This window comes from Astyanax mexicanus, chromosome 12, assembly GCF_023375975.1.
Source record: "Astyanax mexicanus isolate ESR-SI-001 chromosome 12, AstMex3_surface, whole genome shotgun sequence".
Classification (NCBI taxonomy): Eukaryota; Metazoa; Chordata; class Actinopteri; order Characiformes; family Acestrorhamphidae; genus Astyanax; species Astyanax mexicanus.
The window spans coordinates 25,974,799-25,993,090 of NC_064419.1; the positions used below are offsets into that span (position 1 = coordinate 25,974,799).

An 18,292-nucleotide genomic window follows, 5' to 3' on the forward strand; every position below is an offset into this window, starting at 1 on the left:
TTATCTGAATAATCAGTTTCATCATAGTGGCAACATAGCAAAAGCCTTGTAAGTGCATGGAAGTGTAATCCACTTCAGTTGCAGTCTTTCTGCAGGAACTTCACTCTTCTCGTTATTCAGTCAGGTTTTTTAAACGTTCTAAGTAGTGTTTTAAATTCCAGCAGCACTGATTTGTCATTTCTGACCCATTCATCGCAACAGAATGCATATTAACACACCACCAACATATCAGTGTCACTGCGGTGTTTAAAATGACGAATAATAGCTGATCTGTGGTGGTCCTATTGGGGTCCTAACCATGGAAGAACAGGGTATAAAAAGAATAATTTAGTATGCAGACCACAATCGGTAATTTTATAACTGCAAAGTGATCCTACGTGCTAAAAGTAGCTGAAAATGGATAATGAGGTCAGAAACAAGGACGTATTAATATTCTGACTGGACAGTGTATATATAGATACAGAGGTGTGAAAAAGTGGTTGCCCCCTTCATGATTTACTAATTTGTTTGCGTGTTTGTCACTCTTAAATATTTCAGATCATCAAACCAATTAAAGTATTAGTCAAAGACAACACAAGTAAACACAAAATGCAGTTTTACATGAAGGTTTTTATTATTCAATTATGTATTATTTTCGCTGAGCAAAAAAAACATTTAAGGCTTTTTTTGTTATTTTGACCATTTCTTATTTGCAAATAAATGACAATTCAGTAATTATTAAGTAGTTGTTAAATAGTTAATTGACCATTTTGGGGGGGGGGGGGGGGGAATTTGGGAGAAATGTTGTCAGTAGTTTATAGAATAAAACCACAATGTTTATTTTACTCAAACGTATACCTATAAACAGCAAAATCAGAGAAACGAATCAGATCAACACTGTGCAGCAGTTTAATGGGTTAAATTGTGGACAGTAAAGTAGGTTGATTAAAGAGATGCGCATGCGCACTGCATCACGCCTCGCCTACCTGCTCTGTAGTTAGCTTAGACCAGTTAGCATCGAGCTGTTAGCCTGAGATTCGGTTTTCAGCATCATCATTAGATTAACAGACAGTAACCAACCGGCTAACCGACATATTGATGGGCCTGCGTGGATGGATATATCTATAGCTGGATAGGCTCGGCTACATTTCTCAGGATTCTGTCGGCGGTTGTTTCGCTATAAGCGCGGCGGAGCTTCGCCGGGATGGACGGAAGAGTTAACTTAGCCACGAGCCGAGCTAACGGTGGGTAACCCAGCTAAAATAAATTGAGATAAGATAAAGTTAAGTTAATAAAACCTGCCGGTTCTTTAGCTAATATATAACTAGGTTAGCTATGCTACAGGAGGCCGCGGTTAACCGCGGGGGCAGAGCCCGGAGAAGACGGTGGTCGGTCAGTCTGTGAAGCTGCCGGAGCAGCTGCTTGCTGTCATTAGTTTAGCACAGTCTATGGTTTAGCACGACAAGCTAGCGTTAGCTAACCTACGTTAGTTGGTAAAGTTGGAGCGGGGATTAATCCAGGTCCAGAAAGTCAAAATACTGCCCAGGGTTTTGTTCCAACTGTGCGGGCGACTCTGCTTCAGGTAAAATATTCTCGACTGGTGGAAGTAAATCATGGGCTGGATTTATACCTGTTGGACCTGGATTAGTCTAGTTATTGGTTAGCCAACTCTGTCTGAGAGCATATGTACCAGTCAACACGTAACGACTGATAAACGACAACATAGCTAATGCCGTTAGTAGACCACTAGCTAGCTCGGTGTAACGTTTATCAGGTTAATTTACCGACAGTTTAAGGCTTTTAAATAATATATTAGATATAGATATTTGATGTAAAACTTAAATATTTAGTTAGCTAAGATAGCTAACTAGCTGACTAAATATGTAGCGTTAGCTAACCTAGTTTAATATTGTCTATTTAGCATAGTAGCTAAAGTAGAAATCGTTTTTTTTTTCAATTCCTACTTTTTTTATTTCTGCCCCTCTGTGTATTATGTCATTGTTAAGTCTCTAAGTATTATACTTAGTGTTGTAGTTAAGCAACATTAGCTAGCTAGCTAGCTAGTTTAAGTTACTAACGCTAGCGAATGTTAGCTAACAGTAGCTACGTGGCTCTGTGTGTTTAGACAACCTAGCTAACCTACTGTTATCCTACTGTTAGCTAACTAACTAACAAGCTGTCTTAAGTGTCAGACATGTTTCAGCCTCGTCTAATATATTCCATGTAATCTAGTTAACTAGCTAAACTCTAACGAATCCGAGGGAACTTCTCCTCCTCCTGTAGATTAATCATGTGTACAGCAGGCTTGCTCTGCCACGTCCACTCAGACGTGGCTGAGGTTAATACTCCAGGTTACAAGTTCAAGGTACAGCAGCTACAGTACTGTTATCTGTTGGTGTGTAGGCTAAAGATGCCGGCCAGAAACGACCCAGCTGTTCAGAGGAGGGGACAGTGTTGAAGGCGTGAAGCAGAACAGCATTGGCTTTTACTGGACCCTAGAGACAATGGGAAGGTAGGCTTTTGTAGTTTTAAGCTTTTTATTAAAGTGGTCATTAGACACACGTAAACCACCAGCTGTTTTAGTTCTCTTGTAAGATGTGTGGCAGTACTGTTGTGTGAAGTGTAGTAGCGTTACAATATTTACCACTTCTTGCTTTTTATTAATTTATTTTGTGTCATTTGTATCATATTTTAATTATATTCCTACTCAAGTTGTTGAGGCTCCTTTTTTGCCTTAATGCTGCTGTAATATTTGACTTAAGAATAAGAAAATTTAAATAAAAATAAATTAGACATTTAAACTACAAAAAAAATATATTGATTTAGATTTGTTAAGTAGAATGGCTACTGAAATGTAAAATAATTGTCTGTTTATGTAGAAAGTGATGGGTGAGAGTGTAAGATATGATGTATTAATTCAAGTTTTATTATATTATTAAGCATGTGATGGTAGTTGTAATGGGGAAGTGCTTCATTAATAAAGCTGTTCAGAAATTTTTTTTTTTAACACTGAACATTTTTAACATCCTGGCAGACAAAGCAATAAACACAATTTGATTGCATCCTCAGAAACATAATTGTTTTTAATTAATTAGTGTTTTACTGCACAATTTAATGTCTCAAAAAAAGTTATCTTTGTTTTTGCATCCATATTGTGGATATTGTCCGTCTTTAAAGATCATAGACACCTGGATTTTTTTTATTTATTTTACAAAGAGTTGATTATGTTTAATACATAACTGTAATACACCTGTTAATATTGTTCTCGATAAAAGAAAAAAATGTTCTTAAGTTATCTCTTTGCCATATGGCCCACTTCCCAATACAACATGTACGGGGGTCATTTTTACAGTATAGAGTTAAGCATAATTGAGATTTTAAAAGTAAAAAAATACAGGGAAGGGTTTTTTTTTGCTAATGGTGGATATGGTGATGGAAGTGATTTTGTTTATATTTTATCCACAGGATCAGTATCTCCTGCCTGTTTCCAGCATCATGGCACTTTAGCCTGTCTCCGGCCGTGCTTCCCCGGTTCATGCTCCCCTCCTTCAGGCAGCTGCTCCTGCTCGGACTCCTGGCATCAGTCCTTGGTCTCCTCTACTTTCTGCTGGTCTCAGGGAAGGGACAGAACATCTGGGTCAGAGAAGACAAGCACTATCACAGGTTAGCATTGCTGCATATGATGTGGGGGGAGATGCAGTATTTGACAACTGGCTGGACTACACTGGGATTCCCCCAAATGCCTTTTAAAATACATTTCCTTGATGATTCATGAAAGCAGACTGTTATAAAATATCAAGAAAGTTTGACGAGTATTTATTTATTTGTTTCAAAAATGTTTTTTGAATAATTTGTTTTATCACCTGGAAATATTTCTTAATTTTATGTTTATAGTCACTTATATCAGACCACCTACACATTTCCCAGCTGACCTCCACCCTTATCCTTTTGTTCTCCAGGCATTTGGCGCGCGTGACGGACGTGGAAGCCACGGACACAAGTAATCCCAACCTGAATTATGGAGTGGTGGTGGACTGTGGGAGCAGCGGCTCTCGTGTGTTTGTGTACACTTGGCCTCGACACAACGGCAACCCTCACGACCTGCTGGACATCCGGCAGATGAGAGACCAACACCGGAAGCCTGTAGTCATGAAGATCAAACCAGGTCAGTTTGAAGAAATTGCAAACAGGAATGAGAAGGAATGAATGCAATGCTGGTCCAGTGCAGTGAGACTAAACATACTGTTATAATGTCAAGTAGGGATGTTTTTATAAAGAAAAATGACAAACTTTTATGGGATCTTGCCGCTTTAAACAGGTTCTCTTACCTTTCTATATAATTAAACTCTCTCTTTATATATAAGCACTAGCAAAGAAACAAATGCTGAAATCAAAACTTCACTGTGTGTGTGTTTGTGTGTGTGTGTGTGTGTGTGTGTGTGTGTGTGTGTACATTTTGTGCAGGTATCTCTGAATATGCAACCACACCAGGAAAAGCCAGTGACTACATGTATCCTCTGCTAAGCTTTGCTGCCCAACACATCCCCAAGGCCAAGCACCAGGAAACCCCACTGTATATACTGTGCACTGCAGGCATGAGAGTTCTGCCAGAAAGGTACTTTTTAAATTGTGATTTGCATGTCATCTAAGAAATGAATATTATTTTAACAGTATTAACTTAAATATGCGTTATTGTTGCTTACAGCCAGCAGGAGGCCCTGTTGGAAGACTTACGGACTGACATTCCTGTGAATTTCAACTTTCTCTTCTCTGATTCTCATGTGGAAGTAATTTCAGGAAAGCAGGAGGGTAAGTCTGATTGTATTCATTGTTGGCGATAAACTGAGCTGTCATCACGCTTGGTAGAGCTGTTTTGAGTTTATTGCTAAAGGCATTAATTTCCCTTTTTATTTTTTAAAGGTGTGTATGCATGGATTGGAATAAACTTTGTTCTGGGGAGGTTTAATCATGTAGATGATGGTAAGTGTCATTTGTTATTGTTTGTTATTAGTGGGCAAGCACCAGAAATGTTCAACATTTTGATGTATCATTACTGCTCATTGTATTTTAATAAGATAATTTAAATGTATCAGTAGGTTTGTATTTCTTTTGTTTGACATTTAAAAATGTATTAATGAACATGTTTAACTTTTAAATCTACACTAATTATACACTTGTGCTCTCAAACATTTATTACTGAGTTTAGAGATGCACTGTGTGGTTCAGTAACTTCATCTCAATATATGTATGCACAGTAGTTGCATTACAGGATGTTCAGTTATTTAACCTGACACGCTACAACTTACTTGATACAAAAGGGAAACATAAAAAAAATTAAATATCACAATAAGTATTCAATAACAGAATATCATGGTAGGTTTTTCCATTCTTGTGCTGTCCTATTGAATTGTATTAAAACATTGATTAAAGGAAAAAAAGAAAATCTTTTCTAAAACAGTGGTTATCACAAGGTTAGGGTTAGCATTGCAAATTCCATAAAATTGGTTTGCATTAGCTGTGGCTTTGGAATACAAATAAAAAAAATACTATTGTAAAATTTAACTTTTAAATAGTCCACATCTTTACACATTTCTTGATTTGAACATTTAATTGTGACAAAACTGGTTTCTATTGCTACAGTAGCAGCACCTTTTATTTGCTATGTCCTGTACTCTTAAATCTTTTGTAATGATGACTCTTACTTTGGTCTTGGGTTGTGAGAACCCTGTGTGTGTGTGTGTGTGGAACACTGGTCTTATCTTAGCTCAGTGCCTTTAACACATCTGCATCCAAGGTCACTGTTCACAGACGTCTACTTTCTGTTTACTGTTTTATTTAAAGAGTAGGAGAGTTAAATGTCAGCATGATTTAATATTTGCTTGGCCTTAATGTTATAGGATGTTTTTTCCCCTCTCTATAAATGTTAAATGCTCGCTGCTAAGCTTAGAGACTTTAGAGGATTACTGTCCTTATTGTGACTGTTGTTATTTAAAGTGTGTCTGTTATTAGTCAGTCTGTTTTTAGATGGACTTAATTGCTCTTTTTAAACCAAGCTATTTATTGGAGGATCTGATTTCACATAGTGCGCCTATGTGCACTCTTCAGATATAGCAAAAAAAATGATATAAAAAAAGTGTGTGTAAACCTTTTAAGGAACACTGACTTTTGACAAATGTCATGGGACATAGGACTATTATGTGTGTGAGGTCTCCGGCATTGAATGCTGGTGTAATTTATGCCAGAATCTCATCTGTTTGCATGGACAATTCTAGCCAGACTCTGCTGGTCACGATCCACTGGTCACCCCCACTTGTGCTTCTGCCACTGTGGCTCATAATGCTTTCTATGATGTAGTCCTGGTACACACAACACTGCAGATTGAAGAAACTAAAATGCCTGCACAACTTCATGGATGAAATGTTACAATCATCTGGCGCCCACTTTTCGGCCCCACTCAAACTGCTACATAATGCTGTCTCATGACTTTTGGTATGTTGTCAGTTTTTAAAGAATATTAAAGGAGTTTTCTGGAACTCTGACCATGTAATGTTCACTATTTATTTTTCTAGTAAGTGTAATTAGTGGAAGAATACTTGTTTTAGAAAACTTTTCCTGATAGATAGTTGTAATTTTGTTTCTCAAAAATTAAATCTGAATTTAGTAGTGATGCACCAAATAGACAAAGCAAAAGTTTTAAGGCCTAATACCAAAATACTTTTTTTTTTTTTTAAAGCTGTTTTTTGTTTATTTTGCCACTTTTTACCAATGCATGAATTGAAAAAACAAATGTATTAAATGTATTTTGTCTTGCTTTACAACAAAAACATTTACAAAACTACAATAATAATATAAATATATTTATTGAACATTGGTCATTTTTAACGTCCTAGCAGACATACCACAAGAGCACAGTATTCTACACATTGTTTTTAGTGGTGGTTCCTTTTAAGAAAAAAATATGTATGTATTTTTATGAAACATCATGAAGTTGCAATTATAATGCAAGCCTGCAGCCCTTAAATAGGGAGCCCTCCTGTCTGTTTTTGCCCTTTTGGCTCCGTTTTGTCTCTTGGAATCTAGTAAAGTGTCATCGCTGCTGAAAGAAATTCTAGAGGAAACATTGGAAAACTATCTAAAATCAATTAGACATTATTTGATTTTAACTATTCAGCCTTTTCATTCCATTACTATTAATCCCAGTTTAATACACACATTCAAGAAACATTATAAAACAATATAATAATTACATTTTTTTTTCAAGTGTTTTTATCTGCTGCATGTATGACGAGTGCTCTATAAATTAATTGATTTATATAATTATTGTCAAATCATTTTCTTTTTTGCTTCTCATATTTTATGACCTGCTTCTGTCTTTACAGATCAGGATGCTGTTGTGGAGGTGCAGGTTCCCGGTGGTGACCAGCAGGAGACGCTGGTGCGCAGACGCACGGCTGGAGTGCTGGACATGGGCGGGGTCTCCACTCAGATAGCATACGAAGTGCCCAAAACTGTAAGCTTTGCTTCTCCACAACAGGTTATTATCTAAACAATTTCCATTCTTAAAGCCAAAAAGCTTGGTTTGGTCACTCACCCCCTTTCCTTTCACCTCTCTGGTACCTGGTTATCTTACCTTGCCCTTCCCTATGGACAGAAAAGGCCCATAGAAGTGAGGCTCTGTGTTAAGTTCAGCCGACTGCATGGGGGCTCCACTGTGTGTGATGGTACTAGGCCTAATCATTTTCTAAAAGAGCACAGAATGAAAACTGTGGAGTGATCTGCTTTTTGGTTCAGCATGTTTGTAGTGTGTTTGTGGTGTTTTGATTTCTTTTTGGTATTGCACATGGGGAGAGATTTCATGGCTTATTTCCAGAACTTTGGCTGTAAGTTTTGCTTTTCCTTTACTTTTTTTCCATTTCCTGATCAACTAAGAACAGGATGTTTTAGTCATATTCGTAAGGCCCTTCCTGAAGGGTAACTTTTGTTAATATTTGGTCATGTTTTAAAAATTAGGACATCCATTGACATCCTTTGAATTTATCTTTAAACATTTTGTAAACATATTAATATTTTTATATAATTTTCAACCCAATCTAAATGTCTTAATTTTAAATAAGAGAGGGTCCTCTAAAAACCTCCTAATAATACCACATTCACCCTGGCAGGTGATAATTCGCTCACATTATGCCAAGTTTGTTTAGTTTGGTTTGATTTAGTTCTGTTTTGCAAAATGTATACATGCATAAGAAAGTAATAAAAATAAATAATGATGAAAAAGGAAAAAAATCTCATAATAAAGTCTTGCATTTAAACTAATCAATACAGACCAAAAATGTATAGGCTGATGCTTTAGCTTATTTTCCATTTACTATTTACCTAACTAATATACATTTTTACTTTTAGTGACAGTGTAGTGACACATAAAAAAAAAACTAACAATCATTCGAATTTTAACATTTCCATATATAAAAAGATTATTCTTCAGTTTTATGCTTGTTCAAGTCTAACATATCGAGTTGTCAGCTGTGTTAATTCATGCTTCATCTTTCTTCAAATTGCCCCAATATTTGAGCAAATAGGCATCATATATTATAGGAAAGGAAAAATCAATGGCTATAATCATATCTGTTGTATTTAGAACTACACTGATCAGGATATGAAAAAAGTCACTTCAGTGCGCCATAATTAATTTCAAGTTAAGAAAATCTCAGCTTCGCTCTTAAATCGGTCCCCTCCCACAGGAAAAGATTCGCTCTGTCACCTGCCAGTGTCAGCAGAGGGTAACCATGTTCTAGTCTTCTGCAAAATGTGTTTTTATCTTAGTACCTCATATTTGTTTAAATGTTAAAAAGACAAAGGTTCTCAATGATATTGTCTTTTTGTTTTTTACATGACTGAAGGGCAAGATATATTTATCTTTACGTTTTCTCTGTTTTATGCCAAACATTTCTATATTGAGTTCGTCTAATCAATAAAACGGCTCATGTGAAGCTGCTTATTAAAGCTTTACATTGTTTTGCTGATTAATGGCTTGTAGTGTGCCTACAATAACCCAGCAAGCGATTTTATAATGCATTTTTATCTGACTCCAAGCAAGCTGAGACGTGTCCATCTCCCCGCATGTGTGCTTCCATATGCATTTACAGGAGGATGTGGCGAAAAACTTGCTGGCCGAGTTTAACCTGGGGTGCGATGCTCATCGTACAGAACACGTTTACCGTGTTTACGTCTCAACCTTTCTGGGGTTCGGTGGGAATGCTGCCCGACAGAGATATGAGGAACAGCTTGTGAGCAACACTGTCCTTCAGAACAAGTAAGAGTGTTTACTGACAACATAAAAATACAGTTGTGGAATTTTATTTATTCATAGATTATTTTTCTGACAAATAAATTAAGTGCAATTTACAGACAAATGTAAACAGTGCAAATGGTATTTCCCTGTTTCCTCCACCACTTGAATGCAGAATTATATTGCATATTTCTGATCTTATCTGCCTTTTTTTTTTTTCTGCAGGCTCTTGGATCAGCATCGTGGTGAGACCCCTGACTCACCTTTACTTGACCCCTGTATGCCTACTGACCTCCAGGATGAGGTGGGTCCCACTGGCCAGAGGCTTTACCTCCGTGGAACCGGAGATTTCGATCGTTGCCGTTTGCTGCTCCAGCCTTTTCTTAACCACACCAACGAGACCAGCACATCACTGAACGGGGTCTACCAGCCCCCTATAGACTTCACCAACAGCCAGTTCTATGGCTTCTCTGAGTTCTACTACTGTACAGAGGATGTGCTGCGCATGGGGGGCAACTACAACTCCACAAAGTATGCTAAGGCTGCTAAGGTAGGCTCAGTATTTTGGTGGGTTAAAAGTTTAGTACAGCTCGGTTTGACCTTACCTGTCACAATAACTTTTTTGGCTAAGTGATATATTGTGCTATAAATAAGTGTGATAAACAATATTATTGTCATTTTAAACAAATTTGTGCCACTAATACAGTATAATCGTAATATGATGGCACACTAATGCAAAAACACGTGCATTATTTGCAATTAAAACAGGCCTCAGGAATATAAGGCGGATTCTGCGCGGCACTTATTAGGAAGGGGGGTTTTGCCATGTTTCCCTTCTTATTCAGCAAGTCTTGCCGCTAGGAGGGCAAAGCTCAGTTAAGAAAAGGGCAACAGATTACAGACCAATAATACTCACCTCTGAACAGCCAAAGCGTGAACTAAACTGAAACTCCTGTATGACGCTGCTTTTCAGTAGAGTGGCTTTACTGCTCCTTACAACCTGATTGGTCAAATTCAAACAAAAGGTGCACCAGATTATTCATACGTAAGGTGCACTGACAATTTTGGGGAAAATTTAAGTATCTTAAGTGTGCCTTATAATAATAGAATATAACTTTTATTTTTCAGCCGAAGCAGGAAATGGATCTTTATCTCTTAATGCTTTAACAGTAAAGCAATAATTACGTGACAGACAGTATATTGTTCATCCCTAGTACACCATGTGTCACAGTCTGTTAATAATGTTAGGGCAGCAGCTATCGATTATTTTACTAATCAAGTACTCTACTGAAAAATCGATTCGAGTAATCGGATGAAACATATTTGTTTGCTTAAAGAGTAATTAAAAGTACACAAGAGAAAACAAGGCATTTCACTTAATAATGAATGACCAATTGATTTCCTTTTTTAGATGTTATATTTTTAAATTCACAACATACATTTCCAAACTGCAAACACAAATAGAAATAAATAAAGGAATAATAATAATTTATTAAAGTACTAATTATTAAATTAAATTAAAAATTTTTGTAAGTATCAAAACTATACTATATGAAAATTTGCATTATATTGTGCATTTTAGCTTTTGAACAGCAGAGATGTTGCCAGTTTGTCTCACCAAGCCGGTGACATGTATTTGTTTATAAAATCCTTAGCGCTGTGTTAAGCCTGTATTAAGTCCAGAATTGTCTCTTTTTATAAACTAAACACACATTAGACGGTATTTCTAATAGTCAGCACTCCACAGCACTGTCGTTGTGTTATTAAGGTACATTAATGTTAATCTCATTGATTTGTTATGAGTTATATTAACCTTCTCTCTGCTCCACCGCTAACGTGTCCTCGGCTGAGAGGGTTCAGCAATAAAACCTGCTGTTGTGGGAGGCAAGAGCCACGCTGCACCAAATACACGCTGTCCAGCTTAAAATGCTCCATTATTATTGCCCTTTTTCCTCGTTAGCTGTCGCTCTCTTCCCTCGGTGCTTCAAACTACACAATAACAGCGCAAATTACCTCACACTGAGTTTTTTAATTAAATACACGATTACTCGAGGCACAGAAAATTACTCAATTATTTGAATCGAGTAACTCTAATTACTCGAGTAATTGTTTCACCCCTAAATAACATACAAAAAGTGTAATACAAATTTATGCATTTTTTTAAATCTAAATTCTGTGTAACTGTGTCACTGTGAAATGTTGTTTGCAGGATTACTGTGCCACCCAGTGGAGGGTTCTTAAAGAACGCTTTGACCGTGGCCTCTATGCTTCCCATGCTGACCTACACAGGCTTAAGTATGTTCCAGCTGCATGCCTTTCCGCCCACACACTAGATTAACATGCTAGAATGCGCTAAAGAACCAAAGTACAGGGGAAACAGGATCTCTCTCTCTCTCTCTCTCTATCTTTTTTCTGAGCAGGTACCAGTGCTTTAAGTCTGCATGGGTGTACGAGGTGTTCCACTCCGCTTTCTCCTTTCCTATGGAGTACGACAACCTGAAGACTGCGCTGCTTGTGTACGACAAAGAAGTGCAGTGGACTCTGGGAGCTATTCTGTACCGCACACGCTTCCTACCTCTGAGGTACCTTCACATCACTTGATAATACTGCAGAGTTCTGCTTGCTTCTTCAGAAAGGTTTAGAAACTTGTTTTTTTTCTGTATTCTTCTCAGGGACATCCAGCAGGAGAGTCTGAAGGGCTCTCACTCTCACTGGCATCGCGGTTTCACCTTCATGAATAACCACTATCTGTTCCTGGCTTGCTTCCTGGTGGTGGTACTCTCCATCCTGCTGTATCTTCTCCGGCTGAGACGCATCCACAACAGAGCCACCTTGCTCCGCGGGTCATCAGTTCAGTGGTTGGAAGAGGGGCTGGGCTCTCCAGATCTGCCTGTCACCCTTTAAGGCAATGGATCCTTACAGTTTTTGAATCAGTACAGTTTTTTCAGCTATTTGTGTTTTTGTTTTTTTAGTAATGTCTTGGCCCCTGTGAATCAGCACATCTTTCTAATGGCTTGAGGAGGGCCTAGACTTTTAAGACCTTCAAAACTATCACCAAACATGACTTCGGCCTACCAGTCTCAACCGAATGCCACCCTTTCTTCCCAGTCTCTTATTGTTAGGACCTTTCATATCAGATCTTTTCATTATAATGTTGAAAAATGACCTCTGACGTCATGAAATGAAAGCTGCTTATGGAAAAAGGCGTTTTGGTCTTGAAGACTGTTGCAGAGTGCCTGAAGAGCTGGATGTGCTGGCCCTTTCCGGCCGCCCTCAGTTCGGCAATGAGGCTCTCTGTCTCTGTCTTGAATAATTTAAAGACTATGATTTTTGCTGCCTTTAGCTTTTTATACCTTAATGTGAAGGGGGTACTGAACGTAAGGTGAGCATGATGTTGTGTGTAAGCTCTCTTTCTCATGGTTTAATGAGGGCGCCTGTGTTTGTAAAAAGATTAAGTGGCAGCTGCCTCACACCCATACACTCCACACTTTTTTTTTTTTTGTCTGTTTGTGCCAAAGAGAAAACAAAATGTAAAGCTTGTTGGTTCAGATGAACACTACTATCAGTACTGGCAGACAGCAGAATAAAATTCATCCAAAAACTTGTGGGTTTGATATTAAAGAAATACGCCATCGTTTTTCTATTTAGTCTTCATTTGAATGGCTATGTTCTGTTTGGGTCAAGAACCACAAATAATGTGTTTTCTTGCTCTGGTTTTCAGTTTAAGCCCCGGATCTTGCTGCTTGCCATCAGCAGCCAGAGTCAGAGAGAGCTCAATTGACCTTGCTCTCTCTGGGTTGGTAAATAGTGCTCTCTCCAGACATCATTCCTAGAGTGATCAGCACAGACATCTTTACAAAATGTTATACTTTATAGTAAAAATATGAAAAACTATAGACTCTTGAGTAGAGAACTTATATTACTAGCAAATGAGAAGCTTCTGCATTCTGCTAGTAAAAACTCTGTCCACTTTCATACACAGTAAAACTAGTTCTGGTTACTTTTGCTGCCATCAAGGGTTGTGTAAGGGGGGGGGGGGATTGCCCACACCATTACGTAGGTAATAAATTCATAAGAATTTGTATCTGTAAAATTAGTCCCATCTTTCAAAGTTCTCAGAAGTGTAATTTGCACAGGTCTTTATTCACAGAAATGATTTTTTCTCCAACACTATGGACATTCACAAAAACTGCTGTCTGTGGTAATAAACCACATAAAATCAATTTGTTTAAGTTGAGTATTCCTTTAAGATCCACTATTAATTTTAGTACTGATGTGGCTATTATTGTTTTGAACTTGTCATTTGAAAAACACTTGAACATAAGGCATAGCTTTTCTTTAAGTCTTGCTAATAAGCAGTCATGGAAAAACATCTGAGCTTATGACTTGAGGGAACATAACTCAATCAGCCAAGACGTGTGGTGTTCTATAGTTTAGCACTGCAGCTGGGACGCTAGCATTGAAAAGCTAACAAACATTAGTTACCAATAGTAACCCAAGTATTTTCTCTTCCCATATAGCATTATAGTTCTTCCTGCGTTTAGCTAGCTAAACTGCTGGTGAGGTTTTGTTTCTTTTTATAGTTTAGAGTCCATCATAGCCCTATCCAGACGGCATTCATTTCTCAGGGGATCCTGGGGTAATTTTATCTTTAATGGAGGGTCCTATGTGATTTAATTCCCGTCCGAAACAACCATGTACAAGTTTTTCTCAGCCGTCCACTGAAAAAAATGACAGGCTAAATTACCTACTGTTTTTCACTTAACTTATTTTTTTTCTCGTCTGGACGCACATCTCTGAGTTTCGTCACCTCACATTTAATAAAATAGCTATTTGTCCACTGCCACGCACCGTAATTACACTTTGGGTGTGCGTTTTCACAGAGATCCACATAAACACAACACAACAGCAAGTGGAAATGGAGGAGCTATTGAACACAATGTCATGTGACCTAGAAAGCCAAAAATCTCACTGGTCCTCCTGTTTTTTTTTTCAATTGCAGTCCGGATGAAAGAGTTTTATCACTGAGTAGAAGAGTGAAAAATTTTTCACAGACATCCTCCTGAGAAACTAATCCTGCCCGTATAGGGCTATAAAGTGCCTCAAATGTTTATCGACAAGGCTGCGCACCCTTTAGTAGGACCTTCATCCAGTTTAAGCTGGTTGTTTAGAAATGTGTAAGAATGCGTATGCAGAACCGATTGGAGTGGCTGTTGACTTCCAGGGTTAGCAAAGTTAGCCTTGTAGCTCCTTGTTGTGTTCAACTACAGCTTTACCATGAAGTCGTGTTGTTGATTGTTTTTTTTTGTTCCTAGTTAGCCATACTTTGCCCCTGAACCTCATTAACTAGTCTGTTCACGCTTGATGATAAAAACCTTGATCCAGTTAAAGCAGTTTGTCACAAATGTTAGGGTTTTTCTTCTAGAAAATATTTGAGTGACTATTGACTTGCTATTAGCATGTTGCAAGTTAGCCACATTGCCCCTTGTGGCTCTTCCTGGTGTTTAGCTACACAACAAAGTTTTGTTCCTCTTTAATGTTTAAGCTAAGCCATACTTTGCCTGTAAACCTCATAGAAATGTCTGTGGGTCCTTTATGAAGAGCTGTTAAAGTTTCAGTTTGAGAGGATTGACAGAAGTGTGTCTGTTTGCATTTACAAACAAGACTTCCAGTGTTAGCTAGCAGAGTTAGCCTTGTAGCTCCTCGTTGTCCAGAGTAACCCTTCCAGTGTTCAGCTACACTGTGAAGTTTTGTGAAGTTTTGTTCTTTTTTTGTTGTTCAAACTAAGCCATACTTTGCTTTTTAAATATTTTAAACTTAAAAGAGGGTTGACAGAAGTGTAAGTATGCATTTATTAACCAGACGTGTTAAGTGTTAGCTAGTTGGCAGAGTTAACCTTTTTGCTCCAGTGCTAAACTATTTTTAGCCATAAAACATGTCTTGAATGATCAACTGATTAACTAAAATTGTAAATTCTGCTCTCTTTTTTTTCCTTTTAGCTGAACTGTTTATTTATCCATTACTCACAAATGCTAATTAAATTCTCATTTTCCCAGCTTTTTTTTATAAACAGAAACACAGGCAGACAACTGGCAGCATGTCTTAGGAGGTACTAAAAGCACCAGAAGTAAGAAAATATTGGAACTTTTGAATTTTGTTTTGTAGAGGACACTGTACTAATATTTATTGACACTCTCTATGTACTGTTAAAGCATTTTGAAGAAAGTGTACTTTTCTAGCTTTATGCTTTGCTAGATCTGTGTTCTTTTTTTTTTGTATATTATTGAATCCTCTTCAGTTCTGCAGTTGGTGCCAGTCTGTGTTTGAGATGGAGCCAGAGACAGAACGATTGCTTGTGTGCGTTCATGAGCGAATTTGTGTATTCACCTGTTTTTGCCAGTCTTAGGGAATAACTTCCTCTTTTTCTTATTATTGATTGCACCATGTGTGTTTAGTATCTTTTTATCTGTGCTTTTTTATGAGTTATTTAATAGTCATTTTCCTGATGATTGTATATTTTCCTTCCTCTCTTTCTTTCTCTTCCTCTCTGAACATGTAATAGAAATCAGAAGAGAACCAGTGCAATATTCATGTGCAAACGATTTGGAGGTTTTGGCATTGCAGCTCCTTGTACAGTAAATAAATTAAAGAGTTGAGATCCACCCACCCCTTTTTCTTTACTTCACCTGACATGCATTTGTACCAACTATAGTGTCCAGGTGACAATCATGTCCTGATCTGAACTCCTTATCAGAAACCAGCTTGAGTTCATCTGTGGAACTTAACCCACAGAAACGCTGTTGAATGATGTAAATGTTAAACAAGTGAAACTGGGCTTGGAAGTGTTATCTCTGTAGCTATCTACTGTATTTTCACTGCTGGTGTCTAATAAAGAGTTAAGGGAAAACTGTATATGTGTTGTTCATCATTCAATGCTCTGCTGTTTAAAAGAACTGAATGTTGATTTATTTTGGTACTCTTTACAGTTTTTAAAAACAATTTTCTTTGCTGCACTTTAATGATTCTTTGAGTCATTCCATTAAAGAACCACTTTTGATTTCAGAAACAAAACAAAAGTAACACTAAGTTGTTCTTAATTGTAACTTCAATAACATTCTTAGGAATGTTTCCAGAAATCATTTGTAACTAGTGAAATACTTGAATTGCTTTGTAAATTTATAAATATTTTGATCCATTTGTAACAAACAAGTACTTCTTAACTTAGAATTCATATCTACAAACGATTTAAGAAACTTGCTGTTGTGCCAACTGTACCTAAAATTACATAAAAACACATCTATTTTTGAAAACATTATTGCATCACATAATAGTGCACGTAAAAATATTTATCTAATTTTTTTTTTAAGCATTTATTTCTTTTATTGTTGATCAATATGGCTTACAGCCAATAAAAACCCTAAAATAAGTGTCTCAGGAAATGTTACATAAGACTAATTGGTACTTTTGGCAGTGTGGGCAGTGTGCCAAGTCCTGCTGGAAAATGAATCCGCATCTCCATTAATTTGTCAGCCGAGGAGCGCATGAAGATCTGTAAAATTTTCCGGGGAAACACTGCACTGACTTTGGGCTTGATAAAACACAGTGGACCAACACCAGCAGATGACATGACTCTCCAAACCAGCACTGATCATCAGTTAATTTTTCATTTCATTTGGAAAGTTCAAGCTGCTTGAGGTCTAGTGCGAAGTTTCCACCAATTGGTGATGGTTTGGAAAATCATGCAGGACTTGCCATGTGACCACTTGGTTATATAATCTGTCCTCTATTAAACAAAATAAAAGTAAGGTGTGTTGTCTGCTATGGTAATTTCACCTATGGGGTAAATAGTAACCATTGCACATCCATCACGATTGGCTTTTGAGTTGTTCACCAACACTAGATGCTGGGAACGCATGCATTTACCCCACCCTCTCATTACACCAGAACTTATTTACCAAACACTATTCCTGAGATTTCATATACGCAGGTAATGCATTAGTTTTACATTTAAAATGGATTTTATAGCTTGTTGCAGTGAAGCAGCTTTCACTGTGCTTGTTTTATCGTTCTACAAACTCAGTTTTCCTCTGCTGTCCTCAGTTGAACCCTAGTCACATCCTCCTCTGACGTAATGTCCTGTGTTAATCCGGGCTGTGAGTGTGTATGTGTGTGAGGATTTGTACTGGCTCATGTTACTTTACATGGAAAATAAAAATATATAGTTTTGAATTTAACTAATTAAAATATTTTCCACATGAATAAAATATAGCAAAAACAATTATGTGGAAATTTTTTCACAAAATTTTATTTTAAGGTAATTATATTATTTATTCACATTGAAATTATGTACACACTGGAATCAATGGTAATTTTTCTTTTTTCATTGTAGTGCTGAAGTAGAGGTGGAGGGTGGCTCTGTGAGCTTAGAGCATTCTCGCTGTCTTCATGTTTGGTCAGGAAATGGTTGAGGACAGACTCTGAGGCGTTTTCTGGCGACATCAGGCTAGAGTAAATAAACGAGTGCATATTTACAGCAGCCTGGATTTCTAGTGGCACTGAGAAAGAGTTGTGAAGCCTGGAGAGTAGAAACGCATTGAACATAAGGCTAGTTTTAGACCTCAACACCTGGAACCGCCCACCCAAGACACGGTTTATCCAAAATTGTAATGTTAAGTAATTTAGCCAAAACATATTTGTCTTCTTAAATTTTGCTCTGGAACTACACTGTCTGGCCAAAAAGGAAAAGGTCTCCATCTGGATTTAAGTAAGTCAATGATCTGGGGTTGCTGCAGTTGGTCAGGTTTAGGTTCAGCAACAGTATATGCTTAAAGAATGAGGTCAGCTGACTACCTGAATATACTGAACATAGACCAGGTTATTCCATCAATGGATTTTTTTTTCTTCCCTGATGACACGAGCATATTCAAAGATAACGATGGCAGAATTCATGGGGCTGGAATTGTGAAAGAGTGATTCAGGGAGCATGAGATCATCATTTTCACAGTCCAGACCTTAACCTCATTGAGA

At 37.4% G+C, this 18,292-nt stretch overlaps 1 protein-coding gene across 3 annotated transcripts; it reads left to right on the plus strand.

Moving 5' to 3' along the window:
* Positions 1-943: 943 nt before the first annotated feature.
* entpd4 (ectonucleoside triphosphate diphosphohydrolase 4) lies at positions 944-16,177 on the plus strand. 3 transcript variants are annotated; one of them, XM_007235227.4, is made up of 13 exons: positions 944-1,223; positions 2,383-2,491; positions 3,445-3,642; positions 3,939-4,144; positions 4,444-4,594; positions 4,685-4,788; positions 4,900-4,959; positions 7,359-7,513; positions 9,123-9,289; positions 9,491-9,815; positions 11,475-11,560; positions 11,686-11,847; positions 11,938-16,177. In XM_007235227.4, the coding sequence occupies exons 2-13, from the start codon at positions 2,484-2,486 to the stop codon at positions 12,167-12,169; spliced, it is 1,854 nt and encodes a 617-aa protein (XP_007235289.3). In that variant the 5' UTR covers positions 944-1,223; positions 2,383-2,483; the 3' UTR covers positions 12,170-16,177. The 3 variants fall into 3 exon arrangements, with proteins under 3 accessions (XP_007235289.3, XP_007235291.3, XP_022525903.2); XM_007235229.4 differs by having other exon boundaries at positions 7,359-7,489; XM_022670182.2 differs by lacking the exon at positions 944-1,223 and adding an exon at positions 1,379-1,561.
* The last annotated feature ends 2,115 nt before the right edge of the window (positions 16,178-18,292 follow it).

Excerpts from the sequence above, each read along its gene's own strand:
- entpd4 (XM_007235227.4), top strand. Across the intron at positions 4,145-4,443 it reads AGTCATGAAGATCAAACCAG|GTATCTCTGAATATGCAACC; the intron begins GTCAGTTTGAAG and ends CATTTTGTGCAG. Across the intron at positions 4,595-4,684 it reads ATGAGAGTTCTGCCAGAAAG|CCAGCAGGAGGCCCTGTTGG; the intron begins GTACTTTTTAAA and ends TGTTGCTTACAG.